This window comes from Neolamprologus brichardi, chromosome 5 (genome assembly GCF_056152115.1).
Source record: "Neolamprologus brichardi isolate AB-2024 chromosome 5, ASM5615211v1, whole genome shotgun sequence".
NCBI classification, from domain to species: Eukaryota; Metazoa; Chordata; class Actinopteri; order Cichliformes; family Cichlidae; genus Neolamprologus; species Neolamprologus brichardi.
Genome location: NC_142108.1, coordinates 623,829 through 650,276, shown reverse-complemented (window position 1 = coordinate 650,276; position 26,448 = coordinate 623,829). Strand labels below are relative to the sequence as shown.

The window sequence follows — 26,448 nt, the reverse complement described above, 5'->3', positions numbered from 1 at the left end:
AAGTAACTGTATTCTAAATACCACCTTTTTAAACGGTAACTGTAACGGAATACAGTTACTCATATTTTGTATTTTAAATACGTAACGGTGGTACATGTATTCTGTTACTCCCCAACACTGCCAACAGGGTCTGCTCAGCAATCTCAACTATATGATTTGGCTGGTCAGACAAATTGACAGCATATGTTTTCAAGCAACGATGCAAGGTTGGAAAAAGTGAAGAATTCTCTGCAGTTCTTCCCGTAAGCTAACAATTTCAGATTCAGCATGAGTGAAAGAAAACTTTGCGACAGACTGGCGACCTGTCCGGGGTGTACCCCGCCTCTCGCCCTATGACAGCTGGGATAGGCTCCAGCGCCCCCGCTACGCTATGACCCTCCACATGAAGTATTTCACAATGGACCCACAATATCCTACCAGAACCAATCCAAATCACTGAATTCAGGTGCTTTACAATTACTTTTATGGCCACAGGTGTATAAATTAACCTAGGCACGCAGACTGCTGCTTCTACAAACATTCGTGAAAGATTGGGTCACTCTCGGGAACTCAGTGCGGTACCTTGATGGGATGCCAACAACTCTCTTCTCTCCTCCATAGTTTTGTTTTATCTTGGTCTCACTGTCCTCTCATTTTTCCTTTTCTCTTTCCCTTCATCCCTCAGCTTCCTCACTGAGCCTGGTTCTTGCAGAGCTCTTTTCCCGTTAAAAGGAACGTCCTTCCCACTGTCGTCAAGTACTGTTGGGGTTTTCCCTCCAGTATCGTAGGGTCCTTGCTTTTCATGTGCTCTGAGGTTGTGAAGTGGCACTATATAAATAAAACTGAATTGAACTGAATTTAATTATTTCTCTCTTAGATTCAATAGAAGTGAGTGGATCTCTCACAGGAGGAAAAACTAATAACACTCAAAATTTCTCTGTTTTAATAAAAATGTTATCCTTCAACCCGTGTTTGATTGAAAGGCCACTTATTGGTTTAATCCAATCAACAGCAAGTAGTGATTGTTTTTTAATAAGCCAAGTTGTTTTTCCTTGTGTCCTCTTCAGTCTGTTGAGTCATCAGCCGTAACACTTCAATGCAACTGACAATAAAAATGATATTACGAAATATGTCGTCTGTGTCTTTTGACTCCAAGGTTGCTTTTTGTCTTACATGCTGCATCTCGTCAGCACTTCTCTTCTCTCCTTCCAAGCCTTTGAAATTGATTTTCTACTCAACTGTTGCTCACTATAGCCTTGCTTTTTCTATCACCTTTTTCCCTTTTTCTTGACAACTCAAGTAAAGATGAAACATTGACTCGTGAATAAGAGTCCTGTCTTTTTACGTACCTAGTAACCAGTGTTGGGAAGGTTACTTTTAAAATGTATTCCATTACAGATTACAGAATACATGCCCCAAAATGTATTCTGTAACGTATTCTGTTACGTTACTCAATGAGAGTAATGTATTCGGAATACTTTAGATTACTTAACATATTATCACGCATTTTACAACTACATGAATGTACTATTGCTGTGATTTATTACTGTTACTGAAGGTCCGCGGCTCCGAACCGTAGTAAAGGGACCTCTGACTAATACGGTGGGTTCTGTGTCGGCTCGTAGCTGAAAACTAGCTTTACTTTGTTGTCTGGGTCAACTTTGCTAGCAGAGACAGAGAGAGGCGTTGAAAGGCTGCTCCAACAGAACTTATTGTTTTTGGAGGAAAATACGAACACGGTGTACAGTCGAGTCTTAATAGCTTACTTACAACTGGGCTCGTCAGGCACTCTTCTTGGCTGTGTAACCCAGTGAGTTTACACAACTCAGTAACGCACTACAACATTGTTATTGTTAATTGTGATTCATCATTACTCTGTTAATCACTGAGTTGATCAAAAGTAAATCAATAATAAAAGATAAATACTATAAATATAAGAATAAAATCCAAAGAGTATATTTAACACCCCTACTGGTTAGGAAGGAACAAGCCCCGCCTTCCCCTGCTCTGTACCGTCACGTGCTCAGACACAGAGAGAGACGGAGGTGCATGAGACCATCGCTGATTTTCACCGCCAAGCTTTTTGCTGGAAAATAACTATTAACTTGATAAATTGAGCAAATATCCATACTGGAGATCTGCATGGACCTTGGAGAAACGGACCTGATTTGTTGTGAACATTTTGGACCTTGAAACCATCTCGGTGAGTCAGAAGCTGTTAAGCTAACCTTGAAGCTAAAAAGCTAACAAGAAGTTAACGGGGAATATAATGGCCCAATTTCAATGTTGTAGATCTGCACGGGAGCGGATGAAGTGGACAAGATCCTCTCTGAGAGTTGAACATTAGAAGTGTGCTGGTGAGTTAAACTGGGACTGGGCGAATCAGGCTAATTGAAAAGCTAACTAGCCTGGTGCTTATAGCTGTAGCTGTAGCTGACCACGTTTTCACTGTGGGAGAACACACGGGGTTTCCCACGGAGTTCAGCCATTCTGAGCACTCAGCTTGTGTGCTGATGATATTCTAGTATTACTTGTTGAATATTAAATGCACTAAAATAAGATGATGGAATAAGTTAATTTTGATCTTAAAGGTCATGAATTTACTTTATTTTTGTTACATTTGATGCTCGAGCGGCACTGGATAGATGTCCGTGTGTATTCTTACTGTGCTGATACGTTACCACATACTGTAAAACTACAGCCTGTGGGTTTTTGTATATTCTTTTTGTAATTTTATTCTGTACATTGAGTGTAAATAATATATTGCTTCATTGCTATGCAGTGTAAAGCAATGTTCCTGTAATTCAGTTAAAGGGCAATACTGTAAAAAAATAATCTACCATAGTTTATGGTTTATTTCTGATTTCTGATAGAAATGTGTACCTTGATGAATAAGCTGATTGTGATTTAAAGATTGCATTCATGATGAAGATGCACTGTATAGACTATAGTTAGAAATTAGAATTAATGTTTTGTGCTTGTTTTGTTATAGCACTTGCATTATTTACACATATGGCCATGTATATCATTAGAGTGTGAACTGAATTAGTAATAGTCCTGTTGTTTACAGGCTAGGTTTTTTTTATGGGATCGTGAGACCTGGATTTCTTCCTGAGGAGGAAGATGGCGAGCCTTTCCCTTTGAACCGAACCACAGCCATTCCGAGTTGGCCTAGAAGGGCAGGTTGCTCTTCTCTCACGAACAATTGCAACAGTGCGGTAGGACGAAATCGCACCAATCACAGACTTTTGACCTATTGGATTTGACTTGACTGAACACTGACTATTAAGCCGGCAAGACTGACATATCTGAGCTCAGATAGGATTCTGATTGTTATTATTATTGCTGTCACTGTATTTTATTTTATGTTTTCATTTCTGTTCATGAAATGCTGTTAAATTGTTGCTAAATAGTTTAATACAATTCATAGCAACTTTACCTGTGGCTCCAGTCATTCTTCTCCACGCAACTCACTTATTCCCTCCTACGAATCTAGCTATTGGCCCATTCTCTCCATCTTACTTTAACTTTCCCTACCCTATCCTGTACTTGGCTACAGCTGCAGTGGTTATTATTATATTTACATGCTTCCAGCTCCCGTTTCTGCTCGATGACAGCTCGTACTTTTCCTTTTCCTCCCTCCCTCGCTCACAGACACATAACGTGTATGGCAGTCCATTCTCCCTGCAGCACGGACTACACTGCCTATGATGCTACATTCTTTAGAGCTATACCTGTAGCATTCTGCCTATTAGCTTAGCACAACAACAACAAAAAGGCCTCTCTCACCCAGGAAACACGCAGAGAGAGCGTCACCCTGTAACCATGGCAACCGTAACGCTGCTGCCTGGAACAACAGAACGTAGCTGTCAAACAAAACCCAAACAGGCCTGACCCGCCACAATATGAAACAGGGAAGTACCGCCGTGTAATCCATTTATTTCAACAAAGTAACTGTATTCTAAATACCACCTTTTTAAACGGTAACTGTAACGGAATACAGTTACTCATATTTTGTATTTTAAATACGTAACGGCGGTACATGTATTCCGTTACTCCCCAACACTGCTAGTAAATAACATTAAATAGGTCAAAATTTAAGTTGCAGTCCACTGAGTGGGTTTAAATCTGGGTGCTTAGAGTGAAACTTGATGCTGTAGCACAATGGAGTGACACATTTTTCTCCAAGAACATTTTCTGAATGGTCAGAGTGGTTGTATTGATGGTTGAGATTTATGATTTTAATTTATACCCTAACAGAAAGAAAACATAGCATCTGCAACTTACGTAATTATTGCTTATGTTTATTTTATTTCATTATTATTTGATCAGATGGTTGGTGGTTCGATCCCTGGCTCCTCCAGTCTGCATGCCAAGCATCCTTGGGCAAGATACTAACTCCAAGTTGATCTCAATGCATCCCTCAGCGTATGAATGTTAGTTAGTCAGCACTTAAAAGCACAGAAGGAAGAGACTGGGTGTGATTGGTTGAATGTGGCATCTTGTAAAGTGCTATATAAGAATCAGTCCATTTACCAAAGCAAAGCTATATAAGGAACGTGTGATAGCTGATTACACTCATCAGACAAATATTTGTATGATGTTGTCAAAGCTAGTCTAACATTTAACCATGTGCTTGGCTGTAGTTTACTAATGCATGCTGTGTTTATAAGTCATCAGTCTTTCATTGGGCTGTATCATCATCATCATCATCATCAACTTTATTTATAAAGCACTTTAAAGCAACCACAGCTGACACAAAGTGCTGTACATTGGAACTGTAAAATAAAATTACATGAGATATAAGTAAAAACCAAATAAAAGAAGAGTGAAATCATTAATTAAATAACTACTTCAATTAAAAGAGAAACGAAGTCTCGCTGAGGTTAAAAGCCAAGGAATAAAAGTGGGTTTTAAGACGTGATTGAAAAGTGGACAGTGAAGGGGCCTCTCTAACATGCATGGGCAAATTATTCCATAATTTTCTTCCTCCTGGATCTCGGTACCTCCAGGAGCAGCTGGTCAGCTGACCTGAGAGACCGACAGGGTATGTGGGGATGAAGAAGCTCAGAGAGGTAAGGTGGGGCAAGACTGTGAAGGCATTTAAAAACTGCGTATATTGCACTGCCTGTTTACTGAAACATGTTCCAGTTATAGTTATACTCTGGACATAATGTGCAGACTCTCAGCTTTCATTTGAGGGGATCCACATTCAAACTGGATGAAGGGTTTAGGAGTTTCAGCTACTTAACATGTGGCACCCTCTTTTTAAAGGGAACAAAAGTAATTGGACAGTTTACTCAAAGTGCTATTTCACGGACAGGTGTGGGCAATTTCTTCATTATGTCAAGACTGTAGATGTTGTGAATATTATCAGTTAAGCAGATAAAAGACCTGCAGTTGATTTGAGGTGTGGAGCTTGCATTTAGAAGATTTTGCTTTGAACAGACAACATCAAACAAGCTTTCTTTGAACAAATGAAACCAAGACCGACCTCTACCAGCATGACGGCAAGAAAAAAGTTACAAGCTACGTGTGTCTACATAGAAAACAGTCAGGATCTCTTTATTTTTGACTGTAAACTCCATAATCAAAGAATGATGTAGCATCCAGGTCTAAAAAGTAAAGCCAATGTGTGCCTGTGATGGCTGCACTTACAGCCACACAGTGGTAATACCCACCATGTTAGTGTAGAGGCTTATAAGTAACATCGCATTCACATGTCTTTCTTTAATTAATTAATTTACAGGACAATAAATAACTGGTTTTGGTTTAGAGTTCATTCACATATCCACATAACACTGCATTCTAAAATAAGTGCGCACATTTTAGTTTACACTGTTATGTGTGATTAATCTTTAGTTTTCTGAGTTACCTTAGTTGCAGCTGTTCCAGTCCCTTGATTAAGGAGCCAAAAGGTGGAAAAGGGGCGGAGCCAGCTTTAAAGGAAGACTACAAATTGGTTCATGCCATAACTCGGGACCATGGGGGGGAACTGGAGTTCATTATGTTAGGTTTTGTGTGTTTTACCCCTTCCCCTGTTTTTGTGGGCTGATCAGCCACTATTTAAGTTTCCCCTTTGTCTCGTTAACTTAGGTCAGTTTGTTTGAGTTATCAGCAGTGTTGTCAACTTTGAGTAGAGTTCTGTTATTTTGACCTCTTTTATGGGCCCAAGATTTTGATTCTTTTTGCATGATTTAACCAATTATGTTTTTTGGGTTAAATAAAAAATCATTTTTTTGGCCTAAGTTTCCTTCACTGCTCGGTCCATCACAGTGCCTTAAACCTGTGTTCTTTGACTAACTTCTAACTTCTCTGGGTGCAGGACTTTAGATTTTATGGAAGTTGATAGGAAACTATGTTTATTTGGTAAACTGTGGTCATTACTAGAGTCAGGAGGATAAACTAGGGAGTGCTCCAGCTTCTGACTTGAACAATGATTGAAAAGGTGCATTGACAGATAAGCGGATCCAGAGAAGCCTTTCATTTTCAATTAGTTTTTTGGCATTTGTGCATTTTGCTTTTTTTCCTCCACTCTTTTGTTACATTAAGTTGCAGATGCAGCTGCTGTTTCTAAAAGTTACTATAATATAATCACATTCAGTGTGTGGGCCCAGCAACTGCAAAGTGTCAATCAGGCGCCGATGATTAGTCACTCTTAATGAGGACCAACTTAATTAAGAGTCCTTCCCATTCGATCCCAAGATGCAGGTTTTCATTCAGTCAGTTGCTATTCTGCGTGTGTGAGCGCTGTGGGAGACAGTCACCATATTACTGCTCACTGATGCTCCAAGTGTGGAATTAACATGCAAAAGGTAGTGATTTAATAAACACTGCACGAGACAGTTTCAAGCAGAGAATACAAAATCATAACAGAGGAGTAATTACACAGATGAATGATGAATGTGAAGAATCAGTGTGAGAGAGGAGGCAGTTACCTGGATCGGACTTGGAGAAGGTGTCCATGTCTAACAGGTTCCTGCAACAAAAAAGTGTTTAAGACAGAAGCATCAAAGTGCTGCAAGGACAAATGGTTCATGAGAAGTTTAACAGCATGACAAAATATTTCATGTGTTCATAGTCATGTTCTAAAAGCATTAAGGCTGTCCTTTCTTTCAAACTCTCTCAGCACTGTAAAAAGGAGGCTCTTACAACAGAAGCATGGTGCACTCTGTGTACTGTATATATGTGCAGTCGTATGTTAGTGTCACCTTTTAGCGAACTCTGCTTTCAAGAATGTAACTAGATAAGATAAGATAAGATAAGATAAGACTTTATTGATCCCACAACGGGGAAATTTTTGCGTCACCTCAGCTCAGGTACAGATATCAGAAGGAAATACAAAAACACAAATAAGTACAATCAATGAAAAAAAGTAAGATAATACACTATATACAATGGTAGCATACACTATGGTAATGTATCTAATCTACCTAATCTAACTAATCTAATCAACTATGGTCAGATTAAACTGCTAATGCTACAAAATAGAGGCACATGATTGGTTCTTTGTTTGTGGGTGTAGAAGAAATATTACAACAATACACAAACACCTTAATTGGCTGACTGTAACTGCACAATATCGTGAAAATGCCTACAGTGTTAACTGTCGCAGACTCAGTGAAGTTCTTCTATAAGATTTATCCAAATAAACTTTAATTCCAGTGGAAATATTACTGCAAACATATCTAAAACCGATCAAATCAGGTTTTTGTAAAAAGAAAAAGACAACAATTAAAAGCTAAATACATTCTGAAGTGAACTAAGATCATGCACCACACGGTTTTTACCACAGTGATAGAAACGTGCTATTTCCTTCATCATTTTGTTCCTGCAGGAAGAAAAATGAATCTCACACACACACACGAAGAGCCACACTTGTGTGTCAAATCATTGCCGGGATTACAACCCAATTTCCGTCGAACAACCTGACACTTTACTGAGAACCGCCTGTGATAACAAACAGCGTTTGATAAAGAGCTGAGGTGTGGGAGATGACAGATTGAAACATTGCCCTCTTGAGGACTTGGAGCTGTCAGGATGATGAGGGTGGCTACGGGGAGCACACACATCCTCGCATGTTCACACTGTTCTGTTCGTGTCTGAATACAGTATGTTCACATGCATGTGTGGGCACCAGTAAAACAGCCCTCGCCTGTCAGCACACTGTGGCAGCTTGTAGTGCTATAAAACAACCATACGAGTACCCCACGCAGATGATTTTATCCTACGGTTTTTGCCTTTTTTGGAGGACATTTTTCTCCCTTAACTAGAGAAGCAGACTGAGCAGCGATACCAAATAAACCTGGAACTTTCAGTTTGTAGCAAGATGCAAGAAAACCTAATAAAAGGTTCACAAATACGAGTAGTCCTAAAAAGCCACACATAATACTCTTCATTCAATTTGCCTGGAAAGCAATCAACACCATTTAAATAGCTATTTAATATAATTCTTTGGTAAAGATGGTAGCAGGCTAAATGTCAATAGATAGAGCTGTGAGAATAAGCTTGTCAATCTTCAGTCTAGTCTCAGTTAACAATAGCACGCTCTTTCAAAGAGGATCCCAAAAGAACAGAAAGCCTTTAAAAACTTTCGCTCCCACATGTTGCATCTTCTTTGTAATAGAAAACACATCGTTGTTTACCAAGCAGGCATCCCAACAGTTTGCACACACTCTCTGACAGCAGCTGGTTTGGCTTCACACCACTTTGTTAACCATCCAACATGGAGTAAAACTAGCTGATTGTGAATAAACTGTTAACAACCAAGCATTAAAAAACTTACCAAAACCACGTTCCATCCTTTTAGATCTTTGGATTTTTAGAGACTTCAGTGCTAAAACGCTTCGATGTATCATTTAACCTAATGTGAGTCATTAAACCTGAGCAAGTACTTTGATGCTGCAACAGCTTACCTACAAACGTGATGACTGTAACTTAGCAGGATTCATTTTCTGTCACTGCACCAGCTTCTCTCACTTCTGATAACAAACCTGTCAAACTGTTAAAAACTACATTCGAATTGACGACTTTGGTTTGTGTCAGCTCTTGCTGTGGCTTCTGACACACACTCATTTTCATATCTTGGGGTGGCTGTAGAGGTAGAGCGGGTCAGCCGCTGATCGGAAGGTTGGTGGTTCGATTCCTGGCTTCCCCAGTCTGCGTGCCAAATATCCGTGGGCAAGATACTAACCCCATGTTGCTCTCCGATCCATCGGAGTGTGAATGTTAGAAAGGCACTAACAGCTTCCTGTTAAATCCAGAACTGAATTCAAAATCCTGCTCCTCACATACAAGGTCTTAAATAATCAGGCCCCATCTTATCTTAATGACCTTGTAGTACCATATCACCCTATTAGAGCACTTCGCTCTCGCTCTGCAGGCCTACTTGTTGTTCCTAGAGTATTTAAAGTAAAATGGGAGGCAGAGCCTTCAGTTTTCAGGCCCCTCTTCTGTGGAACCAGCTTCCAGTTTGGATTCAGGAGACAGACACTATCTCTACTTTTAAGATTAGGCTTAAAACTTTCCTTTTTGCTAAAGCATATAGTTAGGGCTGGACCAGGTGACCCTGAATCCTCCCTTAGTTATGCTGCAATAGATGTAGGCTGCCGGGGGATTCCCATGATGTATTGAGTTTTTCCTTTCCAGTCATCTTTCTCACTCACTATGTGTTAACAGACCTCTCTGTGTTGAATCATATCTGTTATTAACCTCTGTCTCTCTTCCACAGCATGTCTTTATCCTGTCTTCTTTCTCTCACCCCAACCGGTCGCAGCAGATGGCCCCGCCCCTCCCTGAGCCTGGTTCTGTTGGAGGTTTCTTCCTGTTAAAAGGGAGTTTTTCCTTCCCACTGTCGCCAAAGTGCTTGCTCATAGGGGGTCACATGATTGTTGGGTTTTTCTCTGTATCTATGAAGTGCCTTGAGGCGACTTTTGTTGTGATTTGGCGCTATATAAATAAAATTGAATTGAATTGAATTAGAAAAAGTGCTGGTGTGATTGGGTAAATGAATTAGTTGTATAAGAACCAGTCCATTTACCATCTTAGTGAGGACATGTCACGAAAACTGGTTACATTTAACCCTCAGCCTAAACCTGACCGTAACCTAATTACAACCCTGACACTAAAACCACATTTTGAGCCTCAGCATTTTGTCCCCATAAGTGACTGTTGGTCCCCACAAGTACAGTAGCATGCCAATTTTCTGTCCTCACAAAGATGTCTAAACATGTACACACACACAAACACCAAAAAAACAATGCATGAACAACATAGTCACCAGTGTCCTTGTGGCACAGTGTCATAGATGTATTGAGGTGCCCTGTGGCTCTGTTCCCACCCCCCACACTAGTGCAAGCCTTTCTGGATCAGGAGACATTTAGTCAAATATGTCTTCTGTTGGACTGGGACATGCTGGGTTGACATGTTCATCACAGATAGTCACAACCAGTAACTACCAGAGTAACGCGTTACTTGTAAGGCGTTACTGTAATCTGATTACTTTTTAAAGTAACAAGTAAGGGATTACTATCGCAAAAACGGTAATTAGATTACCGTTACTTTCCCGTAGGAACGCTGCGTTACTGCGTTACTAAAACCGTGATTTTTTTGCAAGAATGTCTCATGACAGTGACGTAAGCGAGTGCGACGTTCGTGACAACAGCTGTGTGCAGATCAACAATGGATCATATATCGAGTGCAGAGAGAGTATGAGCGTGCAGCGTTTAAAGCGTGGAAGTACTGACCTTACTTTGAGTTTGATTCCATAAAAAGTGACAAAAACATTAGTGTCCGTTGTGCGTGGGAAGAAAACTTCTTTTTACACTGAAAAAAACCCTAAACAAGCACCGAGTAGCTACGACGTAATGGGAAACTCACAGAGAAACTCGCGGATTCTTCCACTGACCGCTGCACACCTGCACCAGGGTAAACCTCCGCCTACCCTACTCCTGCTTTACAGGTGAAAATAGAGCAACAGGACCGCTAGTCTTTGACTTTATTTATTTTCTGCTGTGTTTTACTTGCATCTATTTGAAAGACTGAGTGTAAACACAAAAAAATATTTTATTTTATGTGCTGGAATGTGCAGAAAATAGGTTTAAATATTAAACTAATTTCTTCCAGTCAGAGAATGTTGCGTATAATTTAATTTTTGCTTGATGCATAAAGTTAAAAGATTAAAACTAATAAAACAAGTTTTAAAAAGAGACTTTTCCATTTGATTACATTTTGTATGATGGATTATGCAGAAAAAGTAGAATTGGGCTGAAAGATCTATCACTTTATCACCTATTCAGGTTGTAAATCGTGTTTTTAAAAAGTAACTAAGTAACTAAGTAATTAATTACTTTTGAAAATAAGTAATCAGTAAAGTAACGGGATTACTTTTTTGGGGAAGTAATCAGTATTTAGTTACTGATTACTTTTTTTCAAGTAACTTGACCAACACTGGTAACTACTGGTAACCATTTTACCGTTTTATTTATACCTATAAAGCCAAATCAGCAGTTATCTCAAGGTGCTTCCACTGTAAGGTGAAGACGCTACAATAATGCAGAAAATCCTAAAGAAGCAGACAAGCATCTAGAATCGTGCTTTGTTTAGATCCATCCTGTTACTCAGAAAGCAAAGAGCCCTTCTTTGAAGCTTAACATCTGTTAGATACTAATCTCATTTAGGAGACAAGTTTTTTCTTGTAACGTGGCCTTGTGTTTGAAACCTTCAGGACATGATATGAGAGAAGCTGGGTTGCCAATCAGAGCCCTCGCCTGCTGACATTGACATTCTCCCACTGAGAAGTCCTGGCTCCCCGTGTTCGCTGACCTGCCTGGCATTTCACTCCTAAAGTGCTGCCAATGCCACTTTTTAGCATCACAACATCAGCCACACTGCACAGCCATCACCGTTTGAGAGCTGCATCGATGCAAACGCCTTCACAGAAGAACAGCAAAACCTTCTAATGCTGATATGAGTTTTTCTCTCTTCAGTTAATAATTACACTCCATCTAATTAACTAATTATCTAATTAAAAACATACTAATGCTAGGACAAGATGGCACCAGGGTTACTACATGGCACATTTAAGTATGCACTTCTTTAATGTCCTAACAAAGGACTGTCCTTGAACTGCAATGGCTCACTAATTCTGTTTTCACGGGGTCACTTTTCCAGAGGTCCCTCTGTCTCCTTTGTCTCATATTTTAAAAAACATGTAACAGAGATTTGGGTAAAATATCAGTTGGTCTTGTTGAGAGTTTCATTTGTGTATTTCAGGAAATGTCCTCCAAAGAAACAGGTGAAAAAACTCCATAATCATGGAATGTGGAGGACGATGAATTAAAGGGACTATATGTGGGAGCTATGTTTTTGCTACTGCAATTAATATTTTCTAGAAAACATTTTAGAAAGTCATTGTAGCCTTTATGTGGAAAAAATGGTATCAATGGAGAATAAGGAGAAATGATGCTCACAGCACATTTGGATTCCTTTTTCCTGCAGAAATTAGTTTGAAAAGATGCTCTTGTGACTTTCAGCGTGTCATTAAAAGCACACGAGTCCCTTGAAATAAAGCCTGTTTTCCACAGGTGTCATAGTGTGTTCTTGAATACATCAGAAGTCGGAAGTCGGAAATTAGGAGTTCCCAGTAGGATTTTTTTTGGAACATCCCTTCAACTCAGATTTCCCACTCAGAAAGTTAGAGCTGACCAACATACCCCAAGTTAGTGATCCAAAATGGCGGCACTGAAGGTAAACAGCAGTAAAACTGTGAACATTTAATCTGTACTGCCACTGTTGTGTATTTTTAACACTGTAAATAAGCCATACACTGATGCTCTCCAAACATGATGCCTTTTTAAAGCACAAACATGAGTATTATGCTGCATTGTTAGTGATACCTAAATCTTGCTAAGAAAACTAATCCTGTTTTCCCCTGGCTCCCTGGCTCCGACATCCGAGGTATCTGGAACGTGCATCAAGCCGGTGCTTTCTTGCTATGAGGCAACAGTACTAATAATTGCATGAGATACAGATTACTTATAAAACATGAACCTGATTGAGGAGAAAACAAAGTCTCTCTGTTGCCACCAGAAAATGTTTACTTTGTAATGTGTATTGGGGTTAATAGGTCGTTTACTTGCAAGAGAACGCAGGTCATATATTTTCCCTCGTCTCATTCAAGCAATCCTGTGCCAGCAGGAATCCCTGCAGACTGCAGGCAGGCTGCCACACTAGGCTTGTCTAATAGGATCTAGAGGAGCAGCGTTTGGGTGGCAGGCAGGCAGCCACTTGTTTAAAAGGAGACAAAAAGCACAGCTTCCCTCAACACTGTCCGACTCCCTTTCTGACCCACATCCACAATGACACATCTGGCAGAGCGATTTCCACACAGACACCGTGCTGCGGCCAAATCCCATTTTCAGAGCTCTTCTTCAAGACACAGATTCCATAATGTCAGTGACAAGTGGCAAATCAAGTCACAGTTGTGTGTTTACACAGCAGAATTATGTTGTGTCATTATGGTGATGTCAGAAACAAGCCCTGACTGCAGCGAACAGAGCAACAAACACACACTGTGACTATTAGTAATATTACAAAATCTAAAGTATCTCGAGGTGACCGTGAATTGGTGCTTTATATACTGTTCTGAAAATGAATAGAACTGAATTCATATGTGTAATTCTAGTTAAATTCTTTGGTTTATTGTTTTCTGCTTGTGTTTCATGGTTAGCTCCTCTTGTCTCCGAGCTTCCACACTAATACGTTTTCTCTGTTTTGGCCTTCTGTCCACACTGAGACAGCATTTATGGTCGAGAAAACTTGAAAACGCTCTCCAAAGTGGATAAACTTGAAAACGCTGTTCTCGCGTTGCAGTGTGGACTGTGAAAGCATTTTGGTCTAGTCTCCATGTCACAGTGTCAAGTCCGCGTCTTTGTGTATGTCTTTTGTTTCCTGTTTTCCTGTGATTGTTTTCAGTTTTGCTTCCTCCCCGTCTCGTTTTGTCAGATTAGTCCCAGCTGTGTTTCTCCCGTGAACTAATGTCCTAGTTCTTGGTTTCCCAGTTTAGTTTTCTAGTTTCCTAAGATTTCTGGTTTGAGTTTTATGTTTCTGGTTATGTTTTCTTGTATTTCGTGTTCGAGTTTTGAACAGCAAAATAAAGCTGCCTCCTTTAGGTTATCCTTCTGTGTCTCGAGTCCTGCGTTTGCGTCCTACCTCCTGCCTGCCACACAGCTAACCATGACAGAACGACGCAACAACGGACGAAGGAAAACACAGGGCTTAAATTCACAAGGGAATACCGAGGGAAATGCAGGCAAAACTTCCACTTCTGTTGAATTACTTTATTTCTCATCTGTTCTTGCTAGATTGTAGCATGATGTGTTGTTTCTGTCAAAGGAAGCTAAAGTATCCAGAGAGATCTCACACAGACACGGAAGAACATGCAAACAGATTCAGACCCAGGACCTTCCTGCTTTGAGCCAACACTGCCAACCACCACGCCGCCAGTACGGTATTGTACTGTTCTTCTCTCACCCCAACCGGTCGCAGCAGATGGCCCCGCCCCTCCCTGAGCCTGGTTCTGCTGGAGGTTTCTTCCTGTTAAAAGGGAGTTTTTCCTTCCTGCTGTCACCAAAGTGCTGCTCATAGGGGGTCATATGATTGTTGGGTTTTTCTCTGTATCTATGAAGCGCCTTGAGGCGACTTTTGTTGTGATTTGGCGCTATATAAATAAAATTGAATTGAAATTGAATTGAATTCAATAACACCATCAATCATACCCAACTAAATTTGAATAACACACACACAACAAGAAGACTGTGCATTTCTATTTGTACATTAACCCTATTTTCTCCCCCCTTCCTTCTTTCTTCTTTGTCCTGCCTTTGCTGCCTTAGACTAAACTAAACCACCTGCGCTGTAACAACTGATTGATATGTTTATTGATTAGCATTCAAATATCTCAGTGAAGACAGAACAAAGATTTACCACAAAGCAAGAAAGCATGAGACAAGGCTAATCAAAAGGTATTGGCTGAAGCATTTGCTTATTACGCCAACCCTTTTAACAAAAGATCTTTTAGCATGCAGCTCCTGTACACAGGGCTCGAAGCAAATAATAAAATTCAATTCAATTCAATTTCATTTATATAGCGCCAAATCACAACAAATGTCGCCTCAAGGCGCTTCATAGATGACAACTGAGACAACATGAAACAGAAATGAATGAATAAGCAGGTAAAAGAAACACATGACCAGAGGAGCCTACAGAGAATTTATAGAGCTCGTCTCGGAAAAGCAAACTGTGTTGCATTCAAATCATAATCAGGATTTAAAATCGATACATAAATAAATTTCAACGGCTGCTTGAAAATAACATTTTTTTCAATTAGTAGAAATTTAGAAATTCAAACAGTTTTTAGAAAACACTGAATGTTTAATATAATATCCTGTTCTAACTGGTAATCAGTACGTTGGTAATGTTAGAAGCAGTGCTGGTAACTTCAGATATTTCTAATTATTTACTAGAAATCAGTTGTTTAAATGCTCTGAATGGCCTCTCGCAGCCTGAGATCATCTAATCAAAGGCTGTTGGTCCCTCGAACATATTTTAAAAGCAGAGGTGATAGATCTTTAGAGCGGCGGCCGCCAGGTTGTGGGATGCTCTCCCTCCATCATTACGTTGCCTTGATTGTATTTATTCTTTTAAAAAGCAGCTTAAGACTCGTTTATTTAGATTGTGTGTTTGATTATTAATGTATTTTATGTGTTTCTGTTTTATATTACTGCGAAGCACTTTGTGGTTTTTATCCTGTGAAAAGTGCTATATAAGTAAATTGATTTGATTTGAATGACATTAGCTTTCACTCCTAAAAGCACATCTTACAGTTGAATGCTTTCACAACTCAGTGAGCACCTGAATGTGCAACGATTAATCAAAGCTCCTTTGAATTTTGCATAATATATTTATCTTAAATCTTAACTACAGAAAACAAAATACTTATATTCTTGTAGCCCTTCTTTCCATTTCTCTAGCAGAATGTACAAACATGGGTGGTCTCCTCTATTTTTGTGCCAATGAGACGTCAAACAGCTGCATTAGAACAATCAGTTGAAGCCTGTTTTCCAATCAATGCACTCATTCTGCATAAAACAATGATTCTCATTTCCCCGTTTCACTCATGTCTAATCCACTTGAACAGAAATCCCAGTGTCAGCCATCTTAACCTCAATGGGAAAAGCAATCCCCTCATTACCAGCTGCGGTGGCTTTGAGCTGTAACACGACTGTTGTGCTGTTTGAGAAAGAAATCCCAACGGAAAAAACGATACCTGAAAATAGATCAGCTGGGACATCAAGTGCGTAGAGACTGATTTGTTTCTCAAGGAGCAAAACTGTCTTTATGCTAAAAGCATGGCTGACTTAATTGAAGATTTATAGCAGCTAAGTCAAAGAGCAGGCGAGTCGTTTTCACCTCCAGGTAACCTCTACTGCAGATGTGTTGACATCTGCACAATAATGAGACAGCGTGCTACATGGAATCTTTTTAAAATCATCCAAATGTCAAATATGTGTCAAAAGACATCAGGTATGGGTTTTCTTAGACAAAGGGAGATGAAAGAGGCTGATGCGTATAGAGCTGCAGCTCAGATCAGACTCGGTTCAAAGGTCCTAGAGAGAGATGGCAGTTTCGAGAGGACCCAGAGTTGGCATCCACCTTTAAGATTGAAGTGTGTTTGCAGATCTGATTGGCTCATTTTCAGTACCATCACATGGACTACTCCAAATTTTTCCTGAACTTTTAAGGTGACTAAAATGTTACTTCTGGTTGATGGTTTGCATTTGTACACAATTTGTGCAATGGTGCACTGACTGCTGTTGATCTTTATGATTCACAACTTGAGACAAAGCTCGAGGCGAGACATGCACAAGCAGCAAGGCACATTCACACTATTAGAGTTAGAGTAAGCAGAGCGATTATATTTTATAAGTTAAGTGCTCGAAAAGAAAAAGCTATGAATGTATCAGAAACATCAAGCCCCAAACACCAACCTTTCTAAACCTTCATGAATTATATTGTGCTTAATGGCTGGAAAATAATTTCCCTGAGGCACACATCGTGCTCATTGGCTAACAGTTTGTCAGGTCATTAGCCAATAAACATGCCACGGTTTATCCTGTGATGATATTGTACAAAAGAGACGTCACATTATCAGTGATGGGAATAACTGTTACAAGTAACGGCATTACTAACGGCTCCCGCGGGCGGCAATCACTTTCTGCCCGACGATCACTTTTTGGGACAACAGCTGGAGCTCAGGGGGGCAAAACAATCGCATGAGTGCTGCTGTTTGTCGTGGTAAGCCAATCACACAACTACTTTAAGATGACAAACCAACAAGGTGATATTTACCAGTTTTTAAATTGAGTTGATAGAAACCAGAGTCATGATCAACAATATCTACGTGTGTTTTTTTCTCAATGGTTTCGTCACGTTTACTGTCTAAGGACAGCGCAGCGAGCGCTCTCTGCTTATGAGCAAAAGATAAAAAAACAAAAAACAGCCCGTTTGTGCTGGTGGGAAAATCCACCATGTCAAAAACGGCAACTTGACATTTGGTTGTTTAGGAAGAGGAGGAAGTTTAGGAGTGACCGAGAGAGAGCGAGTTTTGAGATGTGAGAGATTTGTGACGTTTAGCGTGTTTGGAGTGTGTAGTTAATGTGTAGTGTTGTGGATAGTTTTGTGTTGTGTGTCACAACAATGAGGCGACTGCTGTCTCCAGGTAGAAACAGGAGTGATACACCTGCTGCTGTCAGACCTGCAGGTATCACTCTGTGATGTTTCCTTTATAGTGGACAGAAATTATTGGAGTGGCACAAATAATTTGTGTGACATCTTATTGAAGAACAGCTGATTGTTCTGTCAATAGTTTGAAATGGTTATTAAAAAGGGGGTAAAAGGTAAATGGCTGCAAAAACGTTGTTGTTTGCAAAGATTGTGCGTATGATTTTAAAATTGACAATTTATATCTGCATTTAAAGTTATGAAATATGATTCAATAAACATGTTTGTGGTTGTTACAGTAAAAATATAACTTTTTCTACTCTGATTTTATGTTTTTTGTCTGATTTTAGATTAGTGTGTTAGTACAGTCAAAATGAAAACATGACTGTAAATTCAGACACGTGAGGTTGTGCTGAAAACAACGACACCAAACAAGGCAATATATACCCTGGACCCCAGAGGGTTACTACGGAGCCCTGCAAGGGACATGGGAGAGGAAAAAATACGATGAACTTTTGTGAGATCTCGCAAACAGTGTGAAAGCAGCTTTGTGTCAGTGTCACTGTGGTGTCTTTGGTGGAAATGCTGACCCACTGAGGGGCCAATTAGCAGTTTGTGAGGAGGTCAAGCTACTCTATAGAAAGGATCCATCTGAATGAAATGCAGCCATGATTAACACGATTAAGGATCCCTGTGTTTAGAGTCACCGTTTCCTGTTGGGTCACTGATGTTTATCAGCATTATTGGTCACCTGTTCTGATGAATGGAGCTCAAAGCTTTAGCACCATAATGTCAACCACAACCAGGTTACTTCACTTTTTCAAAAACACAGTCTCCCTCTCCTGATGACTTACTTCCCTTACTTGTCTCCTTACTCACAGCTGTGTGTGCTCGATCTGTATGCAGTGAGGATCCTTCCACTGAGCCAACCCTATTCTGTCAGTGTCAGGGAGCTGAGAAAGCTCCCTCCTAAACCCTCTGGACTGCTGGTGCCCAGAGACACTGAGGTCCAGGAACAGCTTGTCACGATCAGCGTCTTCAGACACTATCAGCATACAGACATGACCCAGGACATGGAAATGCTGCTGTCTGAGAGGATGCATGAACTTCTCTTTCAAAGTCTGACACAGGTGATCTATGCAGGAAGGACAGCCAGCTGTGGCTTCGTGCCAATTTTTGAAATTGCTTTTGCCGATTTGTGGAACAAAAACAGCTCAATATATGAGATAGCTACCATCACATAACTCAGTCATTTCTTAGCTTTTACTATTAACACGTCACAAGAGTGGTGCTGGCTACTGCTGGAAAGGAGCTAGTCGAGAGCAGCGAGACTAGTGAAACGATTCATTATAAAAAGATGTCGAGGATAACAACAGACATGGATGCTTAGTGGTCAGACACTTAATTCTGATGAGGAAATTTGCTTAATTGAAATGCAAAAGACAGATATTTATAAGGCATCCAATTTTCTGTTATGTTTAGCTAAACAAATAATAATAAAAAATAATAAATATTAAAAAATGTAAATAATACAAAAAATATCCATGCTGTCAGTTCATAATTAATAAAAGACACGTTTAAAGTGCTGCATAGGATTTATCAGTTAATATTAAAATTCTGATGTTAACATATACAATATTTATATATATATATATATATATATATATATATATATATATATATGTATATATTAGGGGTGCAACGATACACAAAATTCACGGTTCGGTTCGATACTTTGGTGTCACGGTTCGATATTTTTTCGATACAAAAACATGTTCATGCCTTTTTAATTTGTCATTTATTAAAATTATAAATATATATTTTAACTCAAACATACAGTTTAAATTTAATGTTGCTGAAACAACAAGAGGATAAAATAATAAATCTATCTGATGGAGAAATCACTCATCTTTGGAAAAGAGAGTTTATTACAGAGAAATGTCTCTTTCCAAAATAAAAGCTATACTATACGCTTCTTCTGGGCTATATTCTCAGCAGCATATTAAACATATCAGGTCCCCATAAGGAGAATCATGTGCTAACGGCTGTCTAAATGACTCGGGTAAAGTTTGTAGCATGCCTGCTTGTTGTTTTTGTCTGCTTCCACTTGTCTTTGCACTAGGATGATGTCGGAGTAAATGTGCAGTCATATTCGTTGTTCCCACTAGTGCTGTCAGCGTTAATCTGAAATGACGTTAACGCCACAACACGGCAAATCTCCGTTAACGAGCTCCCGCAGATCGCCCCGTGCGTGGGGCTGGACGGCGTCGACAGTTAATGAGCTAACTGCGCTAACACAGTAGTTCCCACCCATGTAATTGAGCATTGCTGGCACATCCAACATACTGTTTTACTTTAGTCCATGACGCGCTTACCTTCAGGGTCATACGTCACATGAAGACCAAGATAGTTCCAAAGGCCAGATCTGAATGAGGGTGGGGGAGGTTCAATTTGCCATGTTGCAACGAGCTTAACTTCTGTCTTGCTAGCTTGCGCTGCGCTCAGTGGATCTGCGCTCGACAGTGGAGCCTAGGCGGAGTAGTCGAGCGCAGACCGACTGAGTTGTCAACACAGACAGCATCGTCAGATGAAAAGTTGATAAAATAAATTTAAAATTTTGTATTGTTCGATACATATGCGTACCGAACCGAAAGCACTGTATCGAACGGTTCAATATCGATACGAGTATCGTTGCACCCCTAATATATATATATATATATATATATATATATATCAAGAAAACTAGAGTTAGTCCCCCAAAACGTTGGCTTCCCTTGAAGGATTCAAGTTTTAATTAAATATACTGAAGGCTTATTTTACATAGTGCTGACCTGCATACATAACTTTTAAAAAGTGTGTCAGTGTTTCCTTTTTGTAAAGCTTTGAATAAGGGCCAGGACCAAACTCAAAGGGTCTCCAGTTGCTCAGCCATAAATCTCACTGTCACTGTTTCCCCAACACTTCAGTTTTAAACCCACCCGTATAACGAGCTATGATTAGCGTAGAGAAGCAGGTGAAAATCAATTTGCAAAATCAGAGCAGACACATTCTGGCAGTGCAAATGAAATAAGAGCTACCAGATTTGCCTGATCGCCACAGTGCCAAGCGCACGAACACACAAACACACAGAGTCTGCATGTTCTCTGTGTTCTCCGTGTTATTTGGGTTCTCTCCAGGTTTCCTCCCACAGTCCAAAGTCATGAACTTAGTGGGGTTGGGTTACGTTGTCGTTCCAGTGTGAATGGTACATCTGTCCTGACCCTGTGGCAGACTGGTGACCCTGTCCCTCGTCCTTTCCTAGCACCGATTATCAATTAGTTCATTGATTTCTTTAATCTTCGTGCTATAACGAGCATAGTTATAGCAATGCTCATTATAGCTCGTTATATCTCCTCCTTAAAATGTAATAATTAACATCTAAATAAATAATCATCTCCCTGCAAATGCAATGTTGCAAATTGTTCCATTCATGATTGTTTCACATGTACGTCAACCATAAATAACCTAATGCTCACCAAAATTTGGATCTGCGATGGAATTTTAAATATGGAAAAAGGTGCTGCAGGCCTGCAGTGTTAATAACAGTGTTCATAATTGTTATTACTGATTAATTACTTTTAACCTAATAATCAAAAAGTGAATATTTGCTATGTGCAAATAAAGAGGGAAATTCTATGTCTAAGTGCCTAAGGCACACACACACACACACATACATGAATATAGGGGGGGAATGACTCAGGGTTTAGTATCTTGTCCAAGGATATTTTGACTTGCAGAATGGAGGAACTAGATGTCCATCACTGATCTTCTGCAGACTCTCACCTCCTAAGCTACAGCCACAGAACTCTTTTTTTATTTGGAGGAGAGCAAGGACCTGCAAACTGCCAAGAAATGAAAGATTAATTGGATTATAAAAAAGGAATGATATGGAAGAAGCCCAGGCAGCTGGAGCTCCTTAGGGCCTGCGACCATAATTCAACGTTACGTGTAGCAAGTTTGTGTGCGTCAACAATGAGTGAGCTACTCAAACACACAGTTTTGGACAATTAAATATTCTTTGGCAATGGTGGCTCTGTACACCACCACAGCAGGTTTTAAATCAAACAATTAAGATGTGACTGAAGTGAAGATTTTCAGCTTTTATTCAGCTTTTATTAAGAATTTACAGCCAATTTTATAGAAATATCCCAGTTTTGAACGTCTCAAAAGTGACTGGACAAACGAATACAATGTTAAATATGATTGTTTTAAGGAAGCACGTCGGCGCACTGTTGCCTCACAACAAGAAGTTCCACCGTCTGACTGGAGTCTGTGTGGAGTTTGCATGTTCTCTCTGTGTTCTTTGGGTTCTCTCCGGGTACTCCGGTTTCCTCCCACAGTCAAAGTCATGAAATTAATGGAGTTGGGTTAAGTGGTCATTCTAAATTGTCCATAAGTGTAACTGTCAGTGCGAATGGTATATCTGTCTATCTGTCCTGGCCATGTGGCCATGCAACCCTAAATGGATACATGGAAAAGGAAGGATGGATAGATGGATGGATGGATGGAAAGGTGAATGGGTGCTTTTGTATCTTTACCTGCTTAAATGTGTGTCAACGTTGCATTTCATAAATCCATTTTCAAAACATGTCATGGCTACAGCACATGCCTATCTCAGTTAATTTTATGAAATCATATATGTGCATCTAAACTACATCAGTGAGGCTGACTGAAAACAAGGCAGGTGACATTTCCTTAAGATTTCCTTCAAAAATGGCAACAGCACTTTGAAAATCTGAAAGAAAAATGACCAAAAACCCAGAGCTGTGTCTTCACAGCACATTGTGTGTTAAAGACATTAAAAGCGTGAGACTTCTTTTTCTTGGTGAGCATATGTTGTTTTAGTTTTTTTTTTCATCCAGTCCCTCTTTCTATCATTTTTTGCGGGGAATTTATGAAATCTAAACATTGGAGGTCAAATGTACGTGAGTCAACCTATGGGAGGAGATCGTTCATCCTGCAGCATGAACTCCAGCGGACGCGTTTCGTTCATTTTTTATGTCGCTTTTAGACCCTCTTCTTAGTACACATCAAAACTTTGACCACGTTTAAGCACCTTGCATACTTGTACATCTTATTCTTTTGCTCTATAGGCTCATTAACAATACAAAATATTGAGATTTTAATAACTATTTACAAACTACTGTGTAACAGCGCTGGAGCGCAGTTTCCGTGCTCTGATATCCTGCTTGTAAATTAAGATATGGTCTCTTTCAGTTGTTTTATAACTTATTTTTTTATTTTTTGAACACTGTTGGCGTGCGAATCTTTTTCTTTTCTTTTTTAACAGATGGTACATTTAATATCTAGATATTCGTGTGATCTGAGAGTTGCACTCTCCGGAGCTCTCCGAGGCACTCGGAATAAATCCTGCTACGGTTGGTTGCTGCAACCCCACGCACTTAAACACCCACAGCACATGCAAATTCCTCCTTTGAGGAAAAAAAAGAGTTGTTTAGCCCAGGATAAAGACAAGGAACACTGGAATGGAAACATGGAAAAGTGTACCGAGGGCAGAAAATTACGCACGAGAATATAGGATGGAATAAAAATAAAACAAACATCTGGAAGAAAAAAACTGACTTTAATTACAAACATCCAGTAATGTCTAAATCTGTCAGAGCTCAAAGATCCGGGGCTTACCTGCAAGAAACGGTGATTTCAATCTTTGTAGCAGGTACGGTGGAGTTGAGTGGGTCGAAATCCCCTATTGTCGCCATGGCCGAGGCTATTTTTTATTTATTTATTTTCTTTAAATCAGCTGTTCTCCCTGAAGTTCCTACTTTTATTACAGCGCAGATTTTCCTTTGGCTATGTGTGTGTGTTCCATCAAACCGAGAGAGTGAATCGGCCGCCTCCGGTAGTAGTAGTTGTTGCCGCTGGAGCGCATCGGGTTAGGAGGCATACCTGAGGATGAGGCTTTCATTTACGGCGAGAGAGAGCGAGAGAGAGAGCGAAGCTGACAGAACCGGATGCTCAAGCTTCTCCGCGCCTCTTTCCTCTTAACTCCATCGCCAGGTGGAGACAGACATCCACAAATCTTTCAGCCGTATTTGGGCTCGACAAGGAATCTGGTATGGAAAGTGATCTGTGCCCAAAAAAACAAAAGGGAGCCTTTGCAAAGAAAGACCTTTTCGAGAACATTATAAAATTGTTTTATATTTATATACACACAGATCGCCATTTAAATTTTTAAAACAAACTGAGGCAAAACCATATGGGGCGCCATTTGTAAACTGAAACATGCTGAAATTTACGGCAACATTTTTCCACATTTAGCTCCAAACCTTATAAAACATGTTTTTTTGAGGCACTTTTGTAAATTAATTTGCAATTTGTAAATTACAAATTTACAAAAATATTTGTAACTTTTTATATTTAAAACTAAATGTTACAGGAAACTAAATATTTAGCTAATATGCAAATTTATTCTACCAAAATAAAAGCTTAACAAAAACCTCCCACTCTAACGTGGTCAGGTTGTGTGACCGCTCTCCCCGGACGTTACTTCTCACTGCCACCAGCTGCTTCACTGCTTGGCTACCAGCATGTTCAGTGATTTAGACAAACAGAGCCATATAAATGTTAATTAACAGTATGTTTTCCATGCATTTGAATGTCCAACAACAATTCTATTAAACTCAGCTATGAAGGCTTATTTTCACCACAGTAAAGGGCAAACAAGCCCTTGTGTGTTTGACACAGTTGGACATGTCCACAGTAACCCATCGTTCTCTTGGAAGAACACAGACATGGATTACTTATCTCATTCTCATTAAAAAACCCAATCAGCAGTTATTTTTTAATGCCAGGCTATAAAGGTTTATTTCTGCTGGCTTAACACAGCAATCTACACTCCATCTACATCAGCTATTTTAATAGGTACACCTGCAAGTGTCTAATCAGCCAAACACATGGAAGCATAAGGTTGCTCCATGTAACTGTCTAATAGTAAGTGTGGGGAGCCACAGCCTCTGCACCAAAGGACATGAAGCAGGCATAGAAGAGATCCAGGCCCTAGACATCTAGAGCCCCCCAGAGCCCAAGGAGGACCACCACAGGGGCAGTCGCGCCACCCACCTAGAAAAGAGGTGAGGGGAGCCCCGGACAGGGTTGTGGTGCAGAAACCATGGGGAGGTGCGACGACGAGCCTGCAGGCGCCGCTGGCAGCCAGCTATGCCAGAACAGACTGAGCACGGGGCACAGAGACCCGAGACCCCTCCACACCCCCAGAAGGGGCCCAACCAAGCAGCCGCTGGTAGTGAGACAGTACTTACCCCCACCCGCCAAGGCTGGGTGCTCAGGTATCAGCCACTGGCAGTGTGGTGGTGGGGGGGGAGATAGCCGCCCCCCTGGTGTGGGGGCCTGAGTTGTTCTGAGAGAGGTGAGTCTAAGACCCGACCTAACACATAAACATCGACAAACATGCATTCCCAGCCTCATGCACACATACACAAATACTAAGCACTCACTCAACAGGGACACACAATCCACCCCAGACCCAGCAGATGGCTCCTTTACTCTGGAGTGGAGACAAGCAGACCGTCCCCGGTCCTGCAGCAGCAGCAAAGTCCAACAGCCCAGATCCCGACCAGAAGGCCAGCTCCTCCTCCCAGCCCACCCCCCCCAGATGTCAAACAGAACGGAGGTGTCTGAAGACCCCACACCTCACTCCGCCTGCTCATATCTGGTGTTGATGCGTGCTGTTCTAAGGTGCATTTACAACAGGAGGGGGGCATTGTGCCAACGACCCTCTGCCAGATAGTAGCTCGTGTCGGCACGGCCCCTCCCGAGAACCCTCAATGTCTACATGTAGTTAAAACTGAGAGGTGGGCACCGGCACCAGAGGTGAGGCTGAATAAACAGACCGACCTCTGGACGCGGTTTAGTGTACCCACCCCCCAAGACCCTATACACATGTGTCATGAGTGTAAGTAATGCGAGTTTCTAAGTTGTGGAATAAAACTGAGGCACAAGTGGACAGAGGAATGCCTCCCCTCTGCCTGCATGTGCTGTGGTGTGATGGAGCGGGAGGCGCTTGGGGATAGGGATGAAAGGATTGGGGGAGGGCAAAGTAGCCCCTCTCTCAAACCAACTCCCCCACAGGTACCACCAGTTCCCAGAATCCACCAAGGGCAGGGAGCCCGGGCCCATCCAGACCAAGCTCCACAGAGCATTGGGTGGCCCACCCGATCCCACAGCGGGGGGGGGGGGGGGGGGGGGGGGAACACCGTAGAGGTATTTGGCCCTCCAGCCTTTTAACTTCAAAGTGGTCCATAGGCCAGGGGGCGGTGGGCGTGTGTGGTTAGTGGCTCGGCTGCAGCAGAGAGCACTGAGCCACAAACAGCCAGTGTGAATAAAATAAAAAACAAAGAGCATCCTGAGTCGTGTCCTTCAGGGTTACAATGATATAAATAGATTATGCCTCACTTGTATGACAGTGAATAGGTTTCTGGCCTACCTCCTGAGCTACAGCCACCCTGTAGCTCAGGAGGTAGAGCAGGTCACCTACTGATCGGAAGGTTGGAGGTTCGATCCCAGGCTCCTCCAGTCTGCATGCCAAGTATCCTTGGGCAAGATACTAACCCCAAGTTGCTCTCCGATGTGTCCATCGGAGTATGAATGTAGTTAGAAAAAGCACTAAGTATA

At 40.8% G+C, this 26,448-nt stretch overlaps 1 protein-coding gene across 1 annotated transcript in view; it reads right to left on the bottom strand.

Moving 5' to 3' along the window:
- The window catches only part of LOC102782854 (copine-9-like), a 213,195-nt gene extending 189,412 nt beyond the window's left edge, over positions 1 to 23,783 (bottom strand). The window contains exons 1-2 of the mRNA XM_087840463.1: positions 23,443 to 23,783; positions 6,918 to 6,958 (exon numbers count right to left, since the gene is read on the bottom strand). Coding sequence (XP_087696589.1) covers positions 6,918 to 6,958; positions 23,443 to 23,519 — 118 coding nt within the window. The 5' untranslated portion in view covers positions 23,520 to 23,783. The remainder of the gene's footprint in view (positions 1 to 6,917; positions 6,959 to 23,442) is intronic.
- Positions 23,784 to 26,448: the final 2,665 nt, after the last annotated feature.